The 23,265-nt window shown below is 50.7% G+C and overlaps 1 protein-coding gene across 4 annotated transcripts; it reads right to left on the bottom strand.

The window, feature by feature from the left end:
- Positions 1–3,885: 3,885 nt before the first annotated feature.
- On the bottom strand, positions 3,886–17,791 carry IVD (isovaleryl-CoA dehydrogenase). 4 transcript variants are annotated; one of them, XM_082449356.1, is made up of 12 exons: positions 17,580–17,790; positions 15,353–15,442; positions 15,064–15,115; positions 12,833–13,002; positions 11,788–11,881; positions 11,447–11,583; positions 9,627–9,723; positions 8,216–8,324; positions 7,654–7,735; positions 6,851–6,955; positions 6,667–6,739; positions 3,886–5,656 (listed from the first exon to the last, which is right to left on the bottom strand). In XM_082449356.1, exons 1-12 carry the CDS (start codon positions 17,730–17,732, stop codon positions 5,523–5,525), a joined length of 1,296 nt encoding a protein of 431 aa, XP_082305482.1. In that variant the 5' UTR covers positions 17,733–17,790; the 3' UTR covers positions 3,886–5,522. The 4 variants fall into 4 exon arrangements, with proteins under 4 accessions (XP_082305482.1, XP_082305483.1, XP_082305484.1 ...); XM_082449357.1 differs by having other exon boundaries at positions 8,216–8,309; positions 17,580–17,789; XM_082449358.1 differs by lacking the exon at positions 17,580–17,790 and adding an exon at positions 16,365–16,636.
- Between the last annotated feature and the right edge of the window lie 5,474 nt (positions 17,792–23,265).

Raw genomic sequence — 23,265 nt, 5'->3', positions numbered from 1 at the left:
GCCCAGTGGGCACAGGACACAGGTGTGTTTGGATGGAGATGTGCCTATCTCTGTGGTTCCCTGCATAGCCCTAGTTTTCTCTTCGTTCTTCCCTCCGTCTATTGCTGGCAAGAGCAGCCCTCTGTACTTCCTCCACTGATCCCCTGTCCTCTGCGGGGGGCAGGATACTCCCTGTGCTGAGATATCCCTGGGCTCGGAATATCGTTCCTCTCTCCAAGAAAACTCCCCCTTACCTGTCTAGCCCATACTCTTCCACGTCTTCCAGGGCAAAGCTGTGTTGGGCTGCCTGGCAGAGTAAGTGGAAACAAAACTGTCCTTCTCTGAGGCTGGTCTGTACTAACTCAATGCTGGCCCAGCGCATGGTTCTCTGCTTGTCCATAAAGGTTCGTTGACTGTGGCTTATAGGTCTGGGCAGGGAAGCCGTGACGCGTACTCTTTTGTTGTCTGATTTTTCTCCCTTGCTGAAAAGAAGCTCACGGGGTTGGCCCTGGGGCTGGCATGCCGCCTCTGCCCTGGGTCACGTCTGGTGGCATCATTCTAAAAAATATAGGCCACGCAACAACTTTGGAAAACAGTTTGGAATTACCTAGTAAAGTTGATCATGGATACCCTGCAACACAGAAATCCCGTTCCTGGGAGTGTACCTGGAGACTTGCACACATAAACTGGGAGACACGTGTGGAATGTTCTAGAGTAGCCCCAAACTGGAACCAACCCAAATGTCCATCAACACAAGAATGGATAATCAAATTGTAGTATTTTCACAGAATGGAATACTATACAAGAAAAAAGAGTAACCAAATTAAAGCACCACTCATTAACGTGAATGAATCTTTGAAAACTATACGATGAGCCAGAGAAGCAAGGCACAGAAGAATATATTTAGTATGAGTACCATTACACAAAGCTTAAACAGGTGATCGAAATAATATTGTTTAGGGAGACACACAGAGGTAGGAAACCATAAAGAAATGCGAGGAGAGGGTTATCACTAAATTCAGGATAATGGTTCCTCTGGGGGGAATGTGTCAGTGAGCGGCACACAGGCTTCTAAGGTACTTGGAATGTTCTCTTCGTTGGCCTGGGTGCTGGGTACACAGGAGTTTGCTTTATTGTTTTTCACACTGCATACATGCATGGTATATACTTTTCTAAATATACTCTACGTTTTATACAAGAAAAAAAAGGATGGTGTGTGCCCCGACTCTGCCCTCTTTTTGTATCCAATCCCTGCACTTGTCCTCAGCTGGCAGAGAGGGGGCCAGGGTCCCCCATCACAGTTCCTTTCTGTTTCTGAGGGGGGCCAGAGGACTATGGGAGGTGAGGGCCTCCCCTCTGCAGCTGGGCCCCGCTACTCCAGAGTGGGAAGGCCTGGGGGAAGCAGGGCCAGGCGAAGCCGGCTGGCTCTGCTGTCTCTGCCAACTCTGAGGATTAGGCCAGGGCTCTGGCCCACCTGTTGTTTCACTCATGCAGCATGAACTTAGGCACTGAGCACTTACTGTGAGCACTGGGTGCTGTTGGGAGTGTTCAGATAAGTGAGAAATGGTCTTTGACCTCGAAGATCTGTACTGTATACAGAGGTAATCACGTATACAAATAATTATGGTACCAGGAAAATGTGAGCTAAATATCACATGACCTCCCATCTGCACTTTCAATAAACATTTGTTGAACACCTATTATGTGCCAGAAACTGTGCTGCATGGTGAGCATATAAAGGCAGTTCAGTCACAATCCTGACCCTTACGTTCTTAGCCTGGTGCATGGGAAACAGACACAGATGAGATAAAAACGACAGTGGGGAAAGCCCACTGATGCAAATATGCCCAGGGAGAAGCAGGAAGGTGTCCCACTCAGGATGGGTGAGATGGGGACAGACGAGTGGGAAAGGTTGGAGAAGGGAGGCCTTCCTGAAGGAAGCAGCCCCTGAACTGAGGCTTTAGGGATGAGGAAGCAAGAACAAGGTGAAGGGCTAAGACATCCTCCACAGAGGGATCAGCTGCAGCAAAGGCGCAGGGTAAGAAACAGTGTCACGAGGACTGTTTGCAACCAGAACACAAGTACTCAGCAGGGATGGGGAGAGGAGCAGCCGGAGGGGAAGGCCAAGGCAGATCAGGGTCATATTTGCCTTGCAAAACCTTAGATCTTATAGGTGTTGGGAGCCACAGAAGTATTTAGGGGCTTGATAGTTCACTCTGGCTCAATATAGAGGAAGGGTTGAGGTGCGTGGATTGGAAGGAGGCAGGCAAGTTGTCAGGTTGTTGTGTATCCAAGAACTATTTTGACAGGCTAGCTGTGTCTGAGAGTGGGTGGTTGGGTGGGTGGGTGTAGGAGAGGCCAGCTTCACAAACAGCTCCCTGCCGAGTGACCAGGTGTGTCCCACAGGGCTCCCGGCTGGAACTAGTGTGGCTCTGGGTCTGGGTATGAGGAGTGTGGGCAGAGGCAGCGACAGCCAGGAATGTGGATGGGGCTCTGAACTCTCTGATTCCAGGGCTCCCAGATGCTTGCCTGTGGAAATGAGGCATGTAGTGGGCTTCTTATAAATTGAATGTGTGCACTTGAAAGATCCATCTGCAGTTAAATCAATAAGTCGGCATATCACTTAAAGGCATGAAGTGAATTACCAAACGAAATCTCTTAAAGATTCAAAAGGAGTTTCATCCTGGAACTGGGCGGAGGGGAGGGTTTGCAGTTTTTGTTGTTGTTGTTGTTTTTAAATAAGCCTTTAAACTATCCTAGTTTAAAACCCATGTACATAAAACAAACACCACCCCCACCAGCAAAACACAAACTGGCCTTTGTTCTGAATTTCTGTCCTTTCTACTTTTTAAATTGCTAAAAGTGGCCTTTCTTGTATGAAACGATACAGATAGAGAGTAGCCGGCTTTCCACCCCCCACCCCTTAATGTCCTCATTTGGCAGAAGAAAACGTCGCTGAGCCCTGTGCATCCTGAAATACGAGACTGGGAGCCTCCAGTCCAGAGCACCTTGCCTTTGCGGCCGGCGGCCGGCAGGGGTCAGGCGAGCTCCACGCAGGGCCCACGGAACCGCGCCCGAGCCCGAGCCCGAGCCTGAGCAGGGCTCCGCCGCTAGTGCGGCGCCTCGCGGGAGGGGGACAGAGGGAGGACCCCGGACCCTGGACCTGTCCTAGGCTGGGGGTCGCGACTAACGGTACTGGGTTAGCCGGGCGGGGCGTGGACTGGGCGTCCGCCCCCAAATAAAAAAGAGGCGCCCTTTCTCAGCCCCAACGCCTAGCTGACGCCAGCGCTGGCTCCACGACTGGGCGTGGCCGGTTCACCTAGCGTTTTTTCGGGTACCGTGGGCAACTCACCGGCCTTCGGGAAGCGGGCCCTGCGCAACCTTGTCCCCTGCACCGGGTTGTCGGGATCAAGGAGCTAATATGTCAGTATGAGACTTGAGAGGTCTATATAGGTGAGGGATTGTCATTACCAGGTTATATGGGTTTAGAATTAGGACTCGGGCCTCTGGAGGCGTGTCCTCTAGGCCCCAGATCAGCTGTTCTAAAAGGTTGCCTGTGCCTTATAATTACCCCTGGGGTTGTGATTAGGTCTGGGGCCCATCCAGGAATCTGGGTTTTTTACAGGTTGCTAAATTCTGATAAAGGGTGTGCCCAGACCACACTTGGAAAACCATTCCCTTAGCTTCTGTTGCCATCCGATGGGGCAAGCAGTAGGAAAACAAAGAATGGGATGGTAGTCAACAGGGGAGCTGGGCTGATAGTGACCTGCCTAAAATTGGAGTGGAATGAGGCAGCCCCAGGAAGGAGTGCTGGCAGCTGGTACTGCAGAGTTGCACAATGCACATAAACAACCCCAAATTCCAAGAACCAGTGCCCCCTGCTCTCCCATCATTCATGACTCAGGCTACACTTTTTTGGCTTTATTTTATAACATTTCTATTTCACATATAGCACTGGGAGAATAATCATCCTCCCCAAGTTGGTGGCAGAGCTCCGTTACCCACACTGACTGGATGAAACATCCCATTCTGAACGTCTTCAGGCTGTTCGTTCCAGCTACACTTTATAACCAGCAAGACCACCATTTTAGCCACATTCATCTCAACATAGTAGGGAGCAGGGTGGGGAAATGCAGGGACAGGGCCACAAGCCCCTTAGGATAGGACTGGGCTGGGGTTGGTAAGGAGCTAGCTCCACCTGTCACAAGCATCAGGCTGGGAACAGCTCTTGGCTATAGGCCAGGACCAAAAGTCAGAACAGGCGTCGCTGGGCTGAGGGCCAAGAAAACCAGTTCTCTTTTAGGGAATTAGATGGGGTGGGACAACCCAAAACTGTCCCACTCTGACTGTGCTCCATCCAGGCGGCCATGTAGTAGGGCCCCAGGCTGGCATTCTCAGAACCCCTATTTCTGCTGATCTGGATTCTAGCTCCAGTTCTGACCTTGGGAAAATCAAATTGTCTTGATGTTTCAAAAAACATGGGGATGGTTTCCAGAAACTTACGAGCTTCCTTCTAGCTCCAAGACTCTTACCGCTCCCTCCTTTCTGTAAAAAATCACTGGGAGATCTGGAAAAGGGAGGTTGAGAACTCCTCTATCCTAAGGGCTGATTCCACCCCTGTGTCCCCTATCACCAGTGAGCAGGCTGAAGGGCCGGAAGCAGGACCTGGACCAGCCACTCTCCAAGGACATAAGGCTGGAGCCAGACAGAAGGCAGTAGCAAGTAGACTGCTTCTCCCCAAAAACACCAGTTTCGAAGCAGATGGGTTTGCTTCATGAAATGTTTAATACAAAATGGCAGCAGCCACTGTGCAGTTGTAACAAAATTAGCCATAGGGTGTCCAGAGAAATGTATGCAGGCAGCCTTGGCTGGAGTTGAGCCAGCCAACCCAGGCCTGCTGTCCAGTCAGCTGTGGGCTGTCACATGGCCAGGACTGGATGGTGGCGGTGGCAGCGTTGTGCTGGAGGCGTTGAGCCCCGTCCTTCACGAGCACGCTGACCTCTGCCCCACCGTGGACTCTGGGTGGCACAGGTGTTCTGAGATGTCTATTCCCAGAGCTCTACCCCAGTGGTAGGATTTCAGCTTAAAGAATGAGGGATGGAGGGGCTGCTGCAGAGGGGGTGCCCACTCACAAGCTGCTGGGAGCTGATGCCTCTAGAAATTGGCAGAAACAGAGGCTAGGTTTGGGGGGTATTTTTCCCCAGAAAGAAAAGAGGCTACCAAGTTCAAATTAAGGAGAGGGGCAATGCTTCTGGTGTACTTGAGCAGAGGGTTCCCTGGCAGAGGCTCACCAGAAAAAAGGTGCCCACCCTGGGAGCGGGGGTGGGGCATCAGGCTTGAAGTTAGAGAGCAAGGGCGCAGAGTCACCAAAGCCCTCCCACTGAGCCCCAGAAAAGCCAGCATGCTTCCTGAGGAGTCCATGTTAAGCCGCTGCACACTTTTCCTGGGCCGGTGGGCAGGGCCTGCCTGGAGAAGAGCTGCCGCGTCTCTCCTTCCAGAGAAAGGCCTCTAGGTGCTGGGAAAGGGGATTAAGGGCCTTGGAGTTAGTGGAATTCTGCGTTGAAGGCTCTGCCGATGATTAGCCGCCTCACCTCACTGGTCCCAGCCCCGATCTCATACAGCTTGGCATCTCTCAGAAAGCGGCCCATGGGAAAGTCGTTGATGTAGCCATTGCCACCTGCAGCCATGGTTTGGGCAGAGAAGAAAGGACAACAGGAAAAGTGATGGGCAGTGGGCAAAGCAAGGAAAGCAAACAGAAGATCAAATACATAGAAATGGGCTAGGAGGAGAGACTGATTGAAGAGAAGCAGCAAAAGGTGGTGAGAGGCATCCATGGTGGCGCAGTGGTTAAGAATCCACCTGCCAGTGCAGGTGACACGGGTTCGAGCCCTGGTCTGGGAAGATCCACATGCCGCGGAGCAGCTAAGACCATGCGCCACAACTACTGAGCCTGCGCTCTAGAGCCTGTGAGCCACGACTACTGAGCCTGCGTGCTGCAACTACTGAAGCCCACGCGCCTAGAGCCCGTGCTCTGCAACAAGAGAAGCCACCGCAATGAGAAGCCCGCGCACCTCAACGAAGAGTAGCTCCTGCTCGCTTCAACTAGAGAAAGCCCACACGCAGCAATGAAGACCCAACATAGCCAAAAATAAATTAAAAGAAAAAAAAAGGTCGTGAGAGGGATGTGGTGGGGATTACCTAATTGTGGGGAGGGTGGACAGGAGGCCGGAAGTCCACTCAGAGTGCTGAGGATGCCAGGCAAAGGTAAGGGAGAACCACTGGCAGACATGGAGAAGGGGGACAAGAAACTACTGCATAGCACTCACTGGGTGCCAGGCCCAGAGAGCTGAAGTAACTTGCACAAGTCACAGAGCTGGTCAGTGGTAGAGCCAGGATTCGAACCTAGGCCGTCTGGCTCAAGCCTGTGCTCTTAACCACTATGCGGCACTGAAGTGAGGCTGTTCCACCTCTGAGGCGACTCCTCTTCCCCATTTCCCAGTGTCCATAAGACCAGGCTGGGAGGGTGAGAGGGGGGCACTACTGCAGACAGTAGCAACTTGTGGCCTCTGGCAGTTTTCCTCTTTGCTTTTCCATGTCCTCCCAGTAACTGGGGCAGGAGGAGCCTAAAGGTACAGCTCAGCTGAAGCACAGGTGAGGAGTGGGGAGTAGGGAGTGGGGGCCACTCACCCAAACACTGGATGCCGTCCAGGGCTACCTGTGTGGCGCACTCGGCTGAGTAAAGAATCACCCCAGCGCAGTCCTGTGGGAGGAGGTTTCGTGTCAGCAGGGCCCCCGCCAGGGCCACACGGAGGGGAGGGGGCCCAGCAACCACCCCTGCCCCGGTGCGCTCTCCTCTGGGCCCGGCCCTTACCTTGGCGGTGCAGTAGCCCTCATCACAGGCCTTGGCGACATTGTAGACGTACTGCCGACAGGCCATGAGGCGGGTGTACATGTCTGCCATCTTCCCCTGCATCAACTGCACACAAAGGGGGCCCACGGGTCAGTGTGCTGGAGACACGCTCCTCTCGGAATCATTCCCTAGTTACCAAAAGCAGGTCAGCAGTAGCAACCTGACAGCCGGGAATGGGGTCCCGGGGCACAGAGAGGAGGTGGGACTTGCTTAGGATGACAGACATGGTAGCGTGTCTGGAGTTAAGGCCAGAGAGCTGCTGCTGTATTGTGGACCTGGCCCTCCACTCACACGACCCTCATTACCGACCGTCCCGCAGCCCAGAAAGCGTGACTCAAAATGCTACTCCCTCCCCACAATCGGCTCCCTTCACCCTCCAACCCTACAACGTCTCATTCATTCATCTCAGACAGGAAGGGAGGTGACACGAGATGAACTGCCTGACCGCTTTCAGAGCCAGGTAGCATCCTGAGGAAGCCTGCGCCCCAAGCATTCAAACTCATTTTTTTGTTTGTTTTTGTTTTTTTGGCCATGCCACGAGGCTTGAGGCTTGCGGGATCTTAGTTCCCCAACCAGGGATTGAGCCTGGGCCCCCTGCAGTGGAAGCACGGACTCCCAACCACTGGACCACCAGGGAATTCCCTCAAACTCATTTTTTTGACGAAGGATAGTAAATGCCCACAGCAAGTGCCCTATTTGTTCATTTGTTAAAGAAAACCTGAACCCAACAAAAGAGTGCATCTTAACAAAACCATTCCACTCACCTGGAAGTGGCCGATCTTCTGGCCAAAGGCTTCCCTCACGTGCAGGTAGGGAATAGCGTGGTCGAGGATGGCCTGCATAATCCTGCGGGAAGGAGAGAACACTGGCGAGGGGCCTCGCCGGCGCCCCATTGCTGGTTGGGGGGCAAATGCTAGTGTGGAAAGGCCTGGGGGGCAGCCCAGCAAGACGAGGAGCTGGCGTCCCAGGGAGGAGAAAAGGAGCGTGAGGACCCTTGTCAGCCCTGCTCAGTCACCGCACTGACTGCCCAGCAGTCAGTGCCCCTTCCCCTGAGACCAGGCGGAGTGACGGGACCCTTCGTAGATGATTAGAGCTCAGGCGTCTTGCTTCACGTCTGAGTAAATAAGCAGGGTGGCTCCTCAGGCCTTTTGTCTGTCACCCAGTGATACTTGCCTTCAATGCAAAGAAAGTAAATGTGAGAGGAAAGGTAATTTTTTGTCTCCAGGAGATAAGGTACAGGCTCCCATCGGCCCCAAGGGGAGGGCTGCGGCACCACCTGCTGAGGAGGCTACAAGAGCCCAGCTCCCCCCCGAGCCTCACACTCACCCGAGGGGCCCACCGGCCAGCACCAGCCGCTCCAGGTCCAGCCCACTCATCAGCACGTAGACGCCCTTACTTTGATGGCCCAGGATGTTGGCAGCTGCAGGGAAAAGTGCTGGTCAGGGGCAAGGGGGCTGTCCACAGCCTCCTCACTTTTAGAAAAGTTGCTGGGTTTAGTAACGTGGCTCTCTCACAAGGCATTAAAATATGTTACCTGACCTTCAACTAGGGCTCCAGGTGAGGAAAAGGATGGAGTTTACCACTTCCAGTCAGAAGTGGAGCTTGCTAGTGGGGACATGCTCCCCTCACCCTGCCCCCAACACACACACCATCCCCCAAGACCAGACACAGGCCCAATCCTTAGATCCTCCCCTTCTCTTCTTGAGCTGCCTTGGATGGGAAAGAAGAAAAGCTAGTTTGGTCTAGAAGTCATCCAACCTCTCCCAATTTTTTTTTTTAACACACTTGTGCCCATAAAGGAACCAGAGAATTACTCTTTCCCCCAGGTTGAGTCTGCTCTGGTTAATACTACCCTCCACCCTCCCCTGGGTGGTCCATGGAAGAGCCTGGCCAGGAGATGGGCCATTCGGTGCTGGTGACAGAAACTGCTAAACACCTCCCCAACCCGGAAGCAAGGACACTGGATGGCCTGGGGAGGTGTGGGCAGGAAGCTGAGTGCGAAGAGTTGACACCACTGACCTGTCTTTAATGCTAGTGGAGTTTTATCCTTGCCAACAAAGAAGGCTCTGCACTGATCGTCCCTCCCTAGATGCTCCTTATAACTAAAGCACACTTTTCTCCGGTGGCGGATCATGGGGGAGAGGGATGGTTTATGGCTCAGGCACAGAACCATCCTAACTGGTGATCAAATCTGTGCCCTCTGTCTCATCAGTGCGTGACAGGGGTGCTGGCTCTCTCATGATGTGGCACACTTTCACTTACACTTCAGGGGAGAAATACTTATAAACTGAACTGCCTTCCCTTCACCGAGTCCAGCTTCCATCAGTTTATTTAGATGCTTTTTTAGCATTGTTAATGAATACCTCACACAGGCTGTACAGGCAAATGTACATACAAGGAAGTCTGAAGGACGTGAGTGGGTAAGGGCAGATCTTACCTTTCTACTCCAGATACTGGAATACCAGCCCCAGGCACAGTGTGTGGTCCACATAGGAAACACCACCCTTCCCTGAAGCCACAGTAGGGCATACAGCTGCAGGAGCTCTGGCCGGGAAGGACAGCTGTCCAGACTGAGGCCAACACCTATGGGCCAGTGGGCAAGGGCACAGTGGCAGGCCCACTGTCTGGCCACATACCATTGGTGAGCTAACAATGGTGAGGCTCTCCAAGCCAGAGATGGGCTTTCTCAGCGTGTGATGGGGTCAGGACAGGGGCTCCCTCATTCTCAGAGACTCACCAGGAACCTCGCAGTCCTCAAAGATTAGCTCACAGGTGTTAGAGCCCCTCATCCCCAGCTTGTCCAGCTTCTTGGAGGTGCTGAAGCCTGGCATACCCTTTATGGGAATAAAAGGTGGCCCTGATTACAGAGCAGTCTCCAAGGGGGCCAAGAAAAGGGAAACCCCTGGGAAGTAACCATCTTTCCATCAAGTCCCTGTATTTGCCTGATACACCATCGTCTACTCACCAGGCCCCCACTCTGTATGTGACCACCCCATTTCTGAAGGCACTGCCCCTAACACTCCACCCCAGCCTACCCTGCTGCTGGCTGCATTCTCCCCAGTTCTCACGAGACTGGTTCTTTCCCAGTGAAATGCCAGATCCCTGGGGCCCTTCTGACCCTTCCTGGCTTTGGTTCCTTTCCTTGGGGGAAATCACTTCTTTTTTTTTTTTTTTTAAGATTTTTAAAAAAATTTATTTATTTTTATTGGCTGTGTTGGGTCTTTGTCGCTGCACACAGGCTTTCTCTAGTTGCGGCGAGGGGGGCTACTCTTCGTTGCGGTGCGTGGGCTTCTCCTTGCTGTGGCTTCTCTTGTTGCAGAGCAGGGCTCTAGGCGCATGGGCTTCAGTAGTTGCAGCACGCGGGCTCAGTAGTTGTGGCTCGCGGGCTCTAGAGCGCAGGCTCAGTAGCTGTGGCACACGGGCTTAGTTGCTCCGCGGCACATGGGATCTTCCCGGACCAGGGCTCGAACCCGTGTCCCCTGCGTCGGCAGGCGGATTCTCAACCACTGTGCCACCAGGGAAGCCCGGGAAATCACTTCTAAGACACTCTCCCCAGCCCACTCAATTCCTTTGCCCCCTTGTTCCTCTGCCACCTGTACCTAATGGAGTCCCACCCGGGGTTCAACTCAACCACCTGTGTGCTCTGACCTGGACTAATCAGATGCAGAACGCGTTGGCATATGCCCATCAGAGCACTGCCAGGTGTTGCTTCCCTCTCCTCTAGGAGACGAGAGCAGCGTGACTCAACCTGGAGAGTTCCCATCTCAGCCACGCCCTTTGGGCTACTCACTTTTCTTGTCCTCCAGTCCCATTCCGATATACTCTCTCCCTCTCCCTATGGAGGGTACTGCAAATTTTTAAAACACTCATTCATGAAGCTCTCTACCAACTCCCCTGCCCCCATGGTCCCCCCGCCCTCCCAGGGGCCCTGGCCTCCTACTTCATGACCATTAGGCAGATGGTTCCTCCACCATCACCATCCCCCACCCGTGCCTCTTCTCCCTCAACTCACCATTGTGCTTTGCTCACTCTCTCTCACGCATCTCACTTTCTCCCTCTCCTATTTTCTTTTCTCTTTACCAAAAAATTTGCTCAGTTCTCTCCCATTCCTAAAAGCAAACTGAAACTCCCAACTTTTCATTCTAACTCCTGCTGTCTCCCTTGTGCTTTTACTGACAAGACTTGGAAGGTGCAGTCTCCGGTCTCCACCTGCATCCTCAATCACACCTTGGGCTCCCGTGGCTGCTCTCTCCAAGTCCACCAGTGACACCATGATTGTCACAGCTGGTGGCCTCCCTTCAGTCCTCATCTTCCTGGACCTCCAGACAGCCTGGCTCTGTGGATGGCTCCACCGTCCTCAGACTTGACCCCTCCTCCCTGAATTCCACTTTTTGGCCACCCTCCTTTCAGTCTCCATTCCCGCCTCAGCCCCATCCCAGGAGGGAGCCTTGGCAGAGCACACAACCCTGATGGTCTTTGCGATCACTTGAAGGAGGTCATCTCCGGTGCCACTTTCAGGAGATAAAAGCCTCCCGCCATACACTCCCCTACACTCACCTTCTCCACAATGAAGGCTGTGATGCCCCGAGAGGCTGGCACAGCAGCCAGATCTGTCTTGGCATAGACAATAAGGACATCAGCATCAGGGCCATTGGTGATCCAGAATTTGTTGCCATTCAGGACATAGTGATCTCCTAAGGACAGGAAGTTGGCTACTTGCATAAGCTGTATGGGCCTGTCTCAACCAGTCAGTTCTCCAGACCTTCTGTTGAGCAAAAAGCTGTCCAGCTGGCAAGTGCTTCTAGAAACCCAGCAGAGGCCACCTCCAATCACTGCTCCCTCACCCCGAAGGTCTGTACCTCTGCCCACTTCAGCTCTCAAATCAAGGGGAGCCTCACCTTTCTTTTCTGCTTTCAGCTTCATGGAGACAACATCGGAGCCAGCATTTGTCTCACTCATGGCCAGGGCTCCGACGTATTCACCACTGATCAGCTGCAAGGAAAACCCCAAAGGGCCTTGTTATGACTTCAGAAGTACCCTGCAGGGGCTCACTGATACCATGTCTTGCCTGGTCACATGACACCCCTTCTAACTTCTCTCAGATCCCAGCATAGGTAAAGTCCTAGAAGAGAAGCCCCATACCCACAAGCCTGAAGCTTTCTCTTCTATTCCCATTCCCTTTGCAAGGGAAGCTAGTCCTAGGCTTTCATTTCTTAAAATGCTCAGTAAATGTTGTCCAGTGACTGACTCAGGTGTTCTGGCCCTATTTTTAATTTATTTTTTGGCTGTGCCATGTGGCTTGCTAGTCCCCGACCAGGGATCGAACCCACGCCCCCTGCATTGGAAGCACGGAGTCTTAACCGCTGGACCACCAGGGAAGTTCCTATTTTTAATTTTTTTGATTGAAGTATTTTATTTGTTTTTAGTGTCATATTTTATTTTTTTATTTTTTTAATTTATTTTTAATTTATTTTTGGCTGCATCGGGCCTTCGTTGCTGCGCAGGATTTCTCTAGTTGCGGAGAACGGGGGCTACTCTTCGTTGCAGTGCGCGGGCTTCTCATTGCGGTGGCTTCTCTTGTTGCGGAGCACGGGCTCTAGGCACACGGGCTTCAGTAGTTGTGGCTCGCGGGCTCTAGAGTGCAGGCTCAATAGTTGTGGCACACGGGCTTAGTTGCTCCACGGCACGTGGGAGCTTCCCGGGCCAGGGCTCGAACCCGTGTCCCCTGCATTGGCAGGCGTATTCTTAACCACTGCACCACCAGGGAAGCCCTAACTGAAGTATTTTAAAACAAATCCCTGACCCCTTCCTAGCCCTATCAGTTTCAGGGTAGCAGCATGCTACAGAAAGCAAGGCTGACCAGCCCTCCCCAATGGGGGAGAAGCTTCACGGCTGGTGGTTGCACCATGCAATCAGCGTGTTTCTCCATCTCCATTTCCTCACCTTGGGGAGGTACTTCTCCTTCTGGGCCTCGTTTCCATTACGAACAATTTGGTTGAGGCAGAGGTTGGAGTGGGCACCGTAACTGAGACCCACTGCTCCAGAGACTCGGGATATCTCCTCCATCACCAGCACGTGTTCCAGGTAGCCCAGGCCGGAGCCGCCATACTGAACTAGGGGTCGGGGTGGGGGGCGCAGGGGAGTGGAAAAGGCAGCCCAGTTAAATGAGGACACTGAGAGGAATCTTACATTTATTTGCAGTAGAGGAACACTCTTATAGCACCTATTCCAAGTTCCCTCTAGCAAGGTCAACAGGCGGATGCTGTGAACCCTGCTTGCAAGCTCACAGAATTGGTTTTGCCTGCTGCTGCCTCTGGTCAGCTGAGGCATGGTTCAGAAAACAGTCATTGCAACTCCTGCTTTATCCCAATCATTTTTAAAGAAATATTTATTTATTTGGCCACGCCACGCAGCTTTTGGGATCTTAGCTCCCCAGCCAGGGATTGAACCCAGGCCCTCGGCAGTGAAAGCACAGAGTCCTAACCACTGGACCGCCAGGGAATTCCCTATCCCAGATGGACCTCTTAATGAAGACAAGAAGACCTGAGCGCCTACTGTTTGGAAAGCTATAGAAGTGCCGACGCTGATGAACAAATGAAGCAAGAGGACCTGGGGTTTATCAGAGAAACACAAAGAGGGAAGGTCAAAGCACGAAGATGAGATACAAAGCAGAGGATGTGCATGCAGAAGCCCTGAGGAAGATGAGAGCTTCATAGCGCAGGTTTGGACCTAAAGAAGCAGGGCTGGTAATGGAACAGGAGAGCTGCAGCCTGAGAGGAAGTCTGGAGAGGGCAGAAGAGATGCTGGGAGGGAATTTCAGAACTCCTCATAAAAAATGTGGTTGTTTTCCTTGGCAGCAGATCCAAAATCAAAGAAGCTGGGTTACCTGATGCCAGCCTTCCCGCCCTCCGCCCTTCTGTCTGGGTAAACCCTGGAAAGGCCCTCTGTGTATGTTCACTCTAACCAAGAAGTCAGGCTGGTCCTTGGCTCTAGGGAAGGGTTAGCCCAACCCGCACGACTCCAGGAAGGAAAGCCCACGGGCAGGTAACATTAGAAACTGCTACCAGGACACCATGTGGAAACCAGAACTCATATCTGGCTTTCTTTTCAAGGTTCTCCCTGGATAGGGTTTTCATCTGATTCCTAACTGCCTCTTTCTTCCATTAACTAGCATCTGATTCAGAAGAATATTCTTTATGGGGGCTCATAAACCCCCAAGACACAGTGGGAGAAAGAGTCTTGTTTGAGAGTTCCCAGCAACCTTCCCCCTACTGTTGTATGTTAAGATAGTCTAAATTAATTTTTAAGTGGTTACATCATCACTCATGATGTAACTTTGTACGATCAGCTTAAATCCCAGGAACTGTCTCCAAGTGGTGAGGGGAGGATGTAAGGAGAGAATACTGTGGTCCACCGCTACTCTAATGCCCAGTGAACACAGGCCAAAGCAGGGTGGGCTGTCCAGGCTTTGGCTGGTGAGGCCATAGGCTCACCTCTTTACAAGGCACCGCAAGCCAGGCCTGGCCTTTGCTCTAGAGGCCAACATCTGAAACAAAGCCCACCAGCTCCCTGCCCTCTCCCCCTGGAAACAAGTAGTAAGACCCACAGGGGACTCTGGACAGGCCCAGGGACAGCCTGTTAAATACATCATCTGGCCACCTCACTGTGGAGGCTCAGACAGGCATCCCTCTCCCCTACACCTCCGTCTGCTTCCAAATGAGCTCTAGGGCCAAGCTGTGGGCAGAGAACACAGGTATTCCCCACAGGAACACACTGTCCTGAGTGGTACTGCCTCGATGCTACTGGTAGGGCAGAGCTTAGGGATTATGCGAGGCAGTAAGACTGAGGTACTAAGACCACTGCTTGATCTGGAGTTTTCTAAACTCCCCAGATCACCTGGGGGAACTTGTTAAGCATGCAGAGTTCAAGAGTCTGGGTGACCCAAGTGAACCACACTGACCTAAATCCTTTGCCTTGTGAACATCACTGCCTAGAGAAACAGAAGAGTTTACTCTTCTCTGGGTTGACAGTCACTGGGCACTTTCTCAGCTCCAAGTGGGAAGAGACTCTGGTTTCTCCGAGTATGATCTTTCTTCTCCTTTCCTGCTTCTTTTGGGAATGGTTTTAAAGGGCATGCAAGAAAAGTTCTCTGTAGGGAAAGAAACCATACTCACCAGGGGCTGTGACACCCAAGACTCCCAGGTTCCCCAGCTGCTTCCAAAACTCCTGCCAACAGAATAGAGTGAGTGTAGTGGGTTGTGAGAAAGCAGCCAGTCACAGGGGCCTGGCATATCTGGAACAACAAGACCCAAGGGCTTCACAGAAAGGGGCTGCATTCTTAGGGAGCTTTCATTTACCAGAAGACGGTGAGAGCTCTGCCAGGCAGCAGTGCAATTCCCAGACCATCCCAGCCCAGCTCCCAGTCTGCCCCCCGTCCCCCTCAGAGTGGGCCCCACGACTCACTCGCAGGTTCTTGAACTCATTGCTCCGATCAATCTCCTGGGCATGGGGTGCCAGATGCTCCTGAAGGAATTTAGCCATGGTCTGACGAAGCTAGAGGGAGAGGTGGACAGATGCTGCTGAAACGGTACATAATTGCCCCTGAGGACAGCCTCTCCACTACTGAGGACACCTTCAGGGAAACGGGACACAAGTAACCTCACCAAACTGAAACTTAGAGGCCCCACCAGTTTATGCTTCCTCAGAGATGATCTTCCCCTCTCTTTCTGAAGATTATTTATTTATTTTTATTTATTTATTTATTTGGCTGCACCAGGTCTTTAGTTGCGGCATAGGGGATTTTTTAGTTGTAGCCTGTGGGATCTAGTTCCCTGACCAGGGATCGAACCCGGGTCCCCTGCATTGGGAGCGTGGAGTCCTAACCACTGGACCACCAGGGAAGTCCCTGAAGATTATTTCTTTTCTTTTTTTTTTTTTAGATATGGCGATTTATTATTTATTTTTTATTTATTTATGGCTGTGTTGGGTCTTCATTTCTGTGCGAGGGCTTTCTCTAGTTGTGGCAAGCAGGGGCCACTCTTCATCGCGGTGTGCGGGCCTCTCACTATCGCGGCCTCTCTTGTTGCGGAGCACAGGCTCCAGACGCGCAGGCTCAGTAATTGTGGCACACGGGCCCAGTTGCTCCGCGGCATGTGGGATCTTCCCAGACCAGGGCTCGAACCCGTGTCCCCTGCATTGGCAGGCAGATTCTCAACCACTGCGCCACCAGGGAAGCCCCTGAAGATTATTTCTTAAATGTCACTCCCCTACATAAATCATTCCATGGCTTTACATGGTCCTTAAAAGACAAACTCCTTATATATGTATATGTATAACTGAATCACTTTGCTGTACACCTGAAACTAACACAACATTGTAAATTAGCTATGCTTCTTTTTTTTTTTTAAAGATCTAGCAAGTCTTGCTTTTTTTTTTTTCTTTAAAGAGCTCCTGACTTATTTATTTATTTATTTACTTTTTATTTTTTTGGCTGTGTTGGGTCTTCGTTTCTATGCGAGGGCTTTCTCTAGTTGTGGCAAGTGGAGGCCACTCTTCATCGCGGTGCGTGGGCCTCTCACTGTCGCGGCCTCTCGTTGTGGGGCACAGGCTCCAGACGCGCAGGCTCAGTAGTTGTGGCTCACGGGCCTAGTTGCTCCGTGGCATGTGGGATCTTCCCAGACCAGGGCTCGAACCCGTGTCCCCTGCATTGGCAGGCAGATTCTCAACCACTGCACCACCAGGGAAGCCCCGCTTCTTTTTTTTTTTAACCATTAAAAAAAAATTAAGACAAACTCCTTACCCAGGACTAGAAGGCCCTGTGTGAGGTGACCCCTGCAGCCTATCCAGAATTCCCCAGTACCTTTCTCATCCCCCACTCACTGTGCTCCAGCCACGCCCCCTTCAGTTCTTGGCACGTGTCAGGCTCCTTTTTGTCCCTGAGCCTTTGGGTAAAAGGGATTATTCAAAAGAGATTAGAAACTCCTTTTAGCAGGAAAGTTTGAGAACTAGGATTGAACACTTTCTGCCTGAGGTGATTCAGAGCTCTGTCTGCTGACTGTAAATGCAAGTGGACTTTGGGGTTCTGGGCAAGCTCGGGCACTTGCTTAGAGCCACAGGAGAATCACATTCCCCAGGAACTCCAAGCCAGTGTCCAAGTGAACAGTCTCCTTCCTCCAGGAATGGCTCTGGTTCAGCCCCATTTGTAACAACATCTTTCAAGTTTTTTTTCAACTTTGTGGTTTGACCCGATAGGTTGAAGAATTACAGCACGGACTACACAGTGCATTTCAACTCCACCCCCAAGATGTGTATTTGAAAAAGATTCCGTGGTGATGATTAACCAGGTTTGAGAACCACAGCCGTAGACAGTATTGAGGTGTAAGAAGACTTCAGACAGATTGAGGGCCCTTTTGCCACACGCGGGTAGTCCTGCCAATCCTCCACCAAAACACCCCCTGCCCCACCATCCCCGGTCTCCCAGGAGCGTTCCTATCCTCGACTCCTCGTGTAACTCCGGCAACCAGGCCTTGCTGCCGCCACAGAGGGGAGACTGGGGCCCGCGGCCGCCCCCGCGCTGGCGCTCCTACAGCCCCCGGATCACACGCCGCGGCTGGGTGGGCGCTGGGTAGAAGAGCGCCAGGGAGACCACCGAGCACGGAAAAGGGGCCGGGAGGGGGGTCAGGCTCCCTACCTGCTTCTGCTCCTCCCTTAGCCCATTGATTGCATCGTCCACGGGCAACAGCGAGTTGGCCCGCTGGGTAGTCAGGCCGGCGAGCGGCTGCAGTGGCGGCCGCGGCCTCCAGCTCGCCACGCGCCGACCCAGTAGCCAAGCTACAGTCGCCATCTCGGCCTTGCCCTGGGAGCCTGAGCCCCAGCAGCTGTGAGCGAGTCCTGCGGCGCTCCACCAATCCCCGGCTTCGCTTCCGCCACCCAATCGGCGAGGGGGTGGGTCTCCAGTAGCCAATCACCCTCCACTGTCCGAGGAAGGCCGCGCTTTCCCCGGCCACTGCACCAGCCAATCAGCAGTGACCGCCCGCGGACTGACGCCCCGCGAGGCTGGTGTGCTTGCTGGGGGAGCTGGACCTGCAGGTGTCATGTCAAGGTTGGGTCTTTTTAAAGCGGACGAGTAGGAAAAGTGTCTTCTTTTTTGAGTTGAGGATAAGTATTCCCCCGGCGTTGAAAATAGCAGTCCCTAACTGCAGACATCTGTGGGAAAGCAAGTGTTAAAATAGCAAACGGAAAAGCCCCGAATGTCCCTTGCTTGGCAATACATTGTTAAAGAAAATCTGGGAAAAGAGCGCTCGCTCTAGGGTGCACGTTGGTTATAACTCAGTGAATTTGCTTTATTATGTAACAAGGTTTGTTGACTTTGAGTTTTATGGGAAAGGGGTTGTTAAGGAGTTGCTGTCTTCCAAATTATTTAATGTACCTAAGAACATGAGAGTCAGGACTTATTTTTAACAGGGGTGGGGTGATGGTGGACCGAACTCAGATGCTCGGGTTCAGCTGCTCCCCGCTGGAAAGACAAGTGTTGGCTGGAAAGGACGGGTTGCTTTATTCAGAAGGCAACCTGGGGGGAAGGCAGAGTCGCGTCAAAGAACCAACTCTGAAGCTTCTGCTCCACCATGAAAGTTTTTAAAGGGAGAAAGGGGGGAAGCCATTCGCAGTTAATCATTTGGGGAGGGGGGATCAGAGTCTTCCTTATCTTCCACTAAGTGCAGACTTTCTTCTGATTGGTTGGTGGTGGGGTAACAAGGTGGTGTTTCAGGAATCTGGTGCTCAGCCTGAAGTTACCATCTTCCACCTGGGTGGGGCCTTAGTTCTAGCAGAAGAACTCAAAGATATTGTTAGGTATATTCCTGGTTTCTGGGGGAACCAGGACCCTGCTTTATTGTTGTACTATAGTTTCTTGACTGCTCCTCCTTTGTTTCTGCATTCCCTCTTTTTTCTATTTAGCAACTGTTTGAATCTGCCCTTTGGCACACAGGGAAGGTCTAGGAGGCTGATGCCTCTTTCCTACAAACAAGAAACGGGGACACAGAAAGGATTTGTACACAGAAGGGCCTCACAGGGTCCTGCTCTATTTCAGGGAGACAGGAAAGGAAGAATGGTGTATGAGGGGAAAGAGGAGAGCTTATAGAATTCAGCTTCTATCCCCTTCCCTGCTTTGCTAATTTCCTTCTCTGTGGGGCGGTCAATGCCCTTGAAGAACTCATCTCAGGTAGTTTAGTGCCCTGAATCCAGGGACACCATTGCAATCCTGCTACTTAGATGTGGAAGTTCGGGCAAGTTTCTTTTTTTTTTTTTTAATTTTAATTTAATTTATTTATTTGGTTGCGTTGGGTCTTCATTGCTACATGCCGGCTTTCTCTAGTTGCATCCAGCGGGGGCTACTTTTTGTTGTGGTGCGCAGGCTTCTCATTGCATTGGTTTCTCTTGTTGCGGAGCTCGGGCTTTAGGCGCGCGGGCTTCAGTAGTTGTGGCACGTGGGCTCAGTCGTTGTGGCTCACGGGCTCTAGAGTGCAGAGGCTCAGTAGTTGTGGTGCACAGGCTTAGTTGCTCCGCGGCATGTGGGATCTTCCCGGAACAGGGCTCGAACCTGTTTTCCCTGCATTGGCAGGCGGATCCTTAACCACTGCGCCATCAGGGAAGTCCCTCGGGCAAGTTTCTTAGATCTTTTCAGACTCTGTTTCATCTTTTTTTTTTTTTGGCCAAGCCACCAGGAATTGAATCGGGCCCTCAGCAGTGAGAGAGCACAGTCCCAACCACTGGACCGCCAGGGAATTCCCTTTCATCATCTTTATTTATTTATTTTTTAATATTTATTTATTTTATTTTATTTTTGGCTGCGTCAAGTCTTAGTTGTGGCATGTGGGATCTTTGTTGCGGCCCGCGGGATCTTTCGTTGTGGCCTTCAGGCTTCTCCCTGGTTGCAGCGCTCGGGCTCCAGGGCGCATGGGCTCTCTAGTTGAGGCACGCGCGGGCTTAGTTGCCCTGTGGGATGTGGGATCTTAGTTCCCCGACTAGGGATCGAACCCGAGTCCCCTACGTTGGAAGGCAGATTCTTAACCACTGGACCATAAGGGGAAGTCCCCCCTTTCATCATCTTTAAATGAAAACAATACCACCCATTGCAACGAGGAATAAAGGAGATTACATATTTAATGACAACACTTTGTGTTCCTTCTTACAGTGCCCCATTCATTAGTCCAAGGTCTCAAACACAGCTAAGACAAAAGCCAGGCTCTGTCAGTTTGTCCAGACCAAAATGCTTTCTTCTTCAGCTCACTGCCTTTCATATCAAGGGTCCCCCCCCACCCCCAGGTGGAGAAGATTTTCAGAATAACCTGATATAGATTGTGGGCAGGTTCTCTACATTTCTGGTGATCTGCAGCCTCATGTTTGCGAAAATCTTCCATAGGCACCTTCCAATTTATCTCTTGGAGCCGTTCCTTTGCTTTACTTTCAGGGACTAGTAAATGTACAAGCTGGTACAAGTTTGAATATCTAGGCTCATAAGTTCTTACTGTAAGATGAAATTGTTTAGCAAACCCCAAGGGATCCTGTGAACAATCTGGAAATTCCTTAGTTAAGGCCTTAAGTTCTGTCCTAGTCCAAGGGTGTACAGGTAAGAGCAGGTTTCTCCTTAAAGGGGGTGGCTATTACTTTAGGGCTGTCTTTATCCTTTCCCTTAGACTCAACAAGTTCTTCCTTTGAGATTAGAGGTGGAAGAGCAGAGGGGTCAGCATGGGGGAGCTCAGAAAGAAGAGGATACGAAGGAGCCAAAGGAGGAGAGAAAGGAGGAGAAGCAGTGATGACTTCTGAGGTCTTTTCTAATCTAGTCACCATTTCTGATAATTTCTGATTTGTCTCTCGCAATGAAGCCATTTTATCATTCTCTCGTTTTGAGGCTTCCAGGTACCAATTAAAATGTCTCCATTCTAGCTGTTTGATCTTAAGCTGGCTTTTTCTAATTTAGTGTGCAAATAAAATTTACCAACTTAGGTAAATCGAAAGTGCCCCATTTTGGCCATCTCAGGGACAAATGATTTTTGGTCAGACCGTCCCATTAAGTTAAATGCTTGCAAGCGTCAGTTTCATAGGTGTCATACATAAACCCAGCTGGGGTTCCCATAGGTGGCTATTCATCCGGGAGCTGTTTGGCCCGTGAGGCACGATTTCCCATTATTAATTTGGTAGTCCGGTTCAGGTATGAGATATGATCTGAACAATTTTCTGAGGACAGTGTGGTGGACTGGATGTGCACTGCTTCTGAGTCTAGCTCCCCAAGGAATTACCCTTGAGTCGGTTTGACTCTCTTATGTGTCTCGGTTTCTCCCTGTGACAGTCTAAAACTGTCATGGGTGCGGGGAGTGCTAAGTTATCAGCTTCTGTTGCGCCCCCCAGATGAGCAGTATTTACTTATTGGTCGTAGTGGGGTTCCCTTGTAGGACCACTGCACATAGTAAGGATTGATCCTCAGACACTTCTGCAAGGTCCTCAGTCACCTGAGGACGCCTTGTGGCCAGAAGGAGCAAAATGTCCCTTTATTCTTCAGAGCTGAATAACTCAGTCTCTCATTTCACTAACAAAAAAGTTTTGTTAAGACCCGATATCAGTTTACCCCTTTTTTCCCCTTGATTTAAGCCGAACTTAACAAAAACCAGCTACCTATGTTTCCCTGGACTTGCTGTCCAGATCCCCCTAGGACCCTGCCTAGGAAATTCCTACGTGCCCCTTAAGACAAGTAAAAACCAGCCCAAATAAAATTTTCAGGATCATCACCAAAACAACGAGATCTGGGTATTAGGAGAACTCACCAGAACACCTGAGAGATGCTGAGAAGCCGGTGAGGGTCAAAGTACCCATGCTGGTACTGAGTGCCGGTTTTAGGCGTCTTCCAGGTGTCCTCTGGTCTCTGGTATCCTGCTGACTACACCAAGCATATGTCGAAGAAAAATTAATCAATAGCCAATCTATGAAAGAAATGGAAAATTTTATTTGAGCCAAATCTGAGTACTGTAACCCTCAAATTTGTGTTCCAAGAACTGTTCTGCCTGTTAGAAGTCAAAACACAGTTACATAAGTTTCTTGAGACAGAGCCGTACATTAGATGACGTATTATTGACAGTTTACATAATCCAGACCGGCAAGTGCAAACTGATGGGTCATTGTGACCCCTTTACAAGATCAAGAAGAAATGTTGTCTTTTAAGGAGTTGTCTTGTTCCTGCTAGAAGGATGTTGCTGTTTATGGTTGAGCAGGTGTTTCTGCCAGCGGGGAAGGTTTTGTGGAGGCAAAATGCAGATACACAATGCACAGTAGAGGGGAGACAGGAGGCTAAAGGGCAGAGGAAATTTTTTTATATTTAAATTTTTCTTGTCTTGCCATAAAATGTGAATTTCATTTCACACACCTTATCAAAAATTGTTTTGGGAGAGTAATGAGACAGGAAGCCAGATTATTCACAGGTGAAAGAAGAAATCACAATGGAAATTAGAACATATTTTGAACAGAAAGACGAATAATGAAAATAGGACATAGCAAAATTTGGGATGCTGCTCCCTGGCCCTTAGAGGGACAATTTATAGTTGTTAATGCATATACTGGAAAAGATAAAAATTGAAATGGAATTACCTTGTCTTCTATTTTAAGAACCTAGAAAAAGAACAGTAATTAATGGGAATTCCCTGGTGGTCCTGTGTCTAGGACTTTGCATTTCCACTGCTGTGGGCCCAGGTTTGATCCCTGGTCGGGGAACTAAGATCCTGCAAGCCACGTGGCATGGCCAAAAACATAAAATAAGAAACTTGTTGTGATAATCATTTCATGATGTATGTAAGTCAAATCATTATGCTGTAAACCTTAAACTTATACAGTGCTATGTCAGTCGTATCTCAATAAAACTGAAAGGAAAAAAAGGTGCTATGGTAGTGCCCCATGACCTCCTGCATGCCCAAGGAGTGGCTCAGGAACTAAGATCCTGCAAGCCATCCATCTTTCACACAGTGCTAGATTCATTTTTTCTAAATCATTCATTATGGTGATTATCTGCTCAAAATGTGTCAGTGATTCCTTATTGCCTAGATTCATGGTTCCCAGACTGTGAGCCAAGGCATCCCTAGGCAGCAAGCTCACTGGGATGCCACGGGATAAACTTTTGGGGGAATCACAGTGATACATGACATGTTAGACCACATGTGAAGTACTGGCTCAAAGTAGGTCAGTTTCAACATTAGATCATGCTATGTTCCTCTCAAGCAGGATAGGAAGGTGGTAGTGTCCAATTTGATTCCAAGGCTTGAGAAATTAAACTGTGCCCCACATCCCATTAGTAAATAATTGTAGTTACTTAAAAATAAAAATATTTTCTTTAG

The sequence above is a fragment of the Balaenoptera physalus genome (assembly GCF_965194825.1).
Source record: "Balaenoptera physalus genome assembly, chromosome: 2".
Classification (NCBI taxonomy): domain Eukaryota; kingdom Metazoa; phylum Chordata; class Mammalia; order Artiodactyla; family Balaenopteridae; genus Balaenoptera; species Balaenoptera physalus.
The sequence above is the reverse complement of the archived record's forward strand: the minus strand, read 5'-3'. Positions and strand labels throughout refer to the sequence as shown.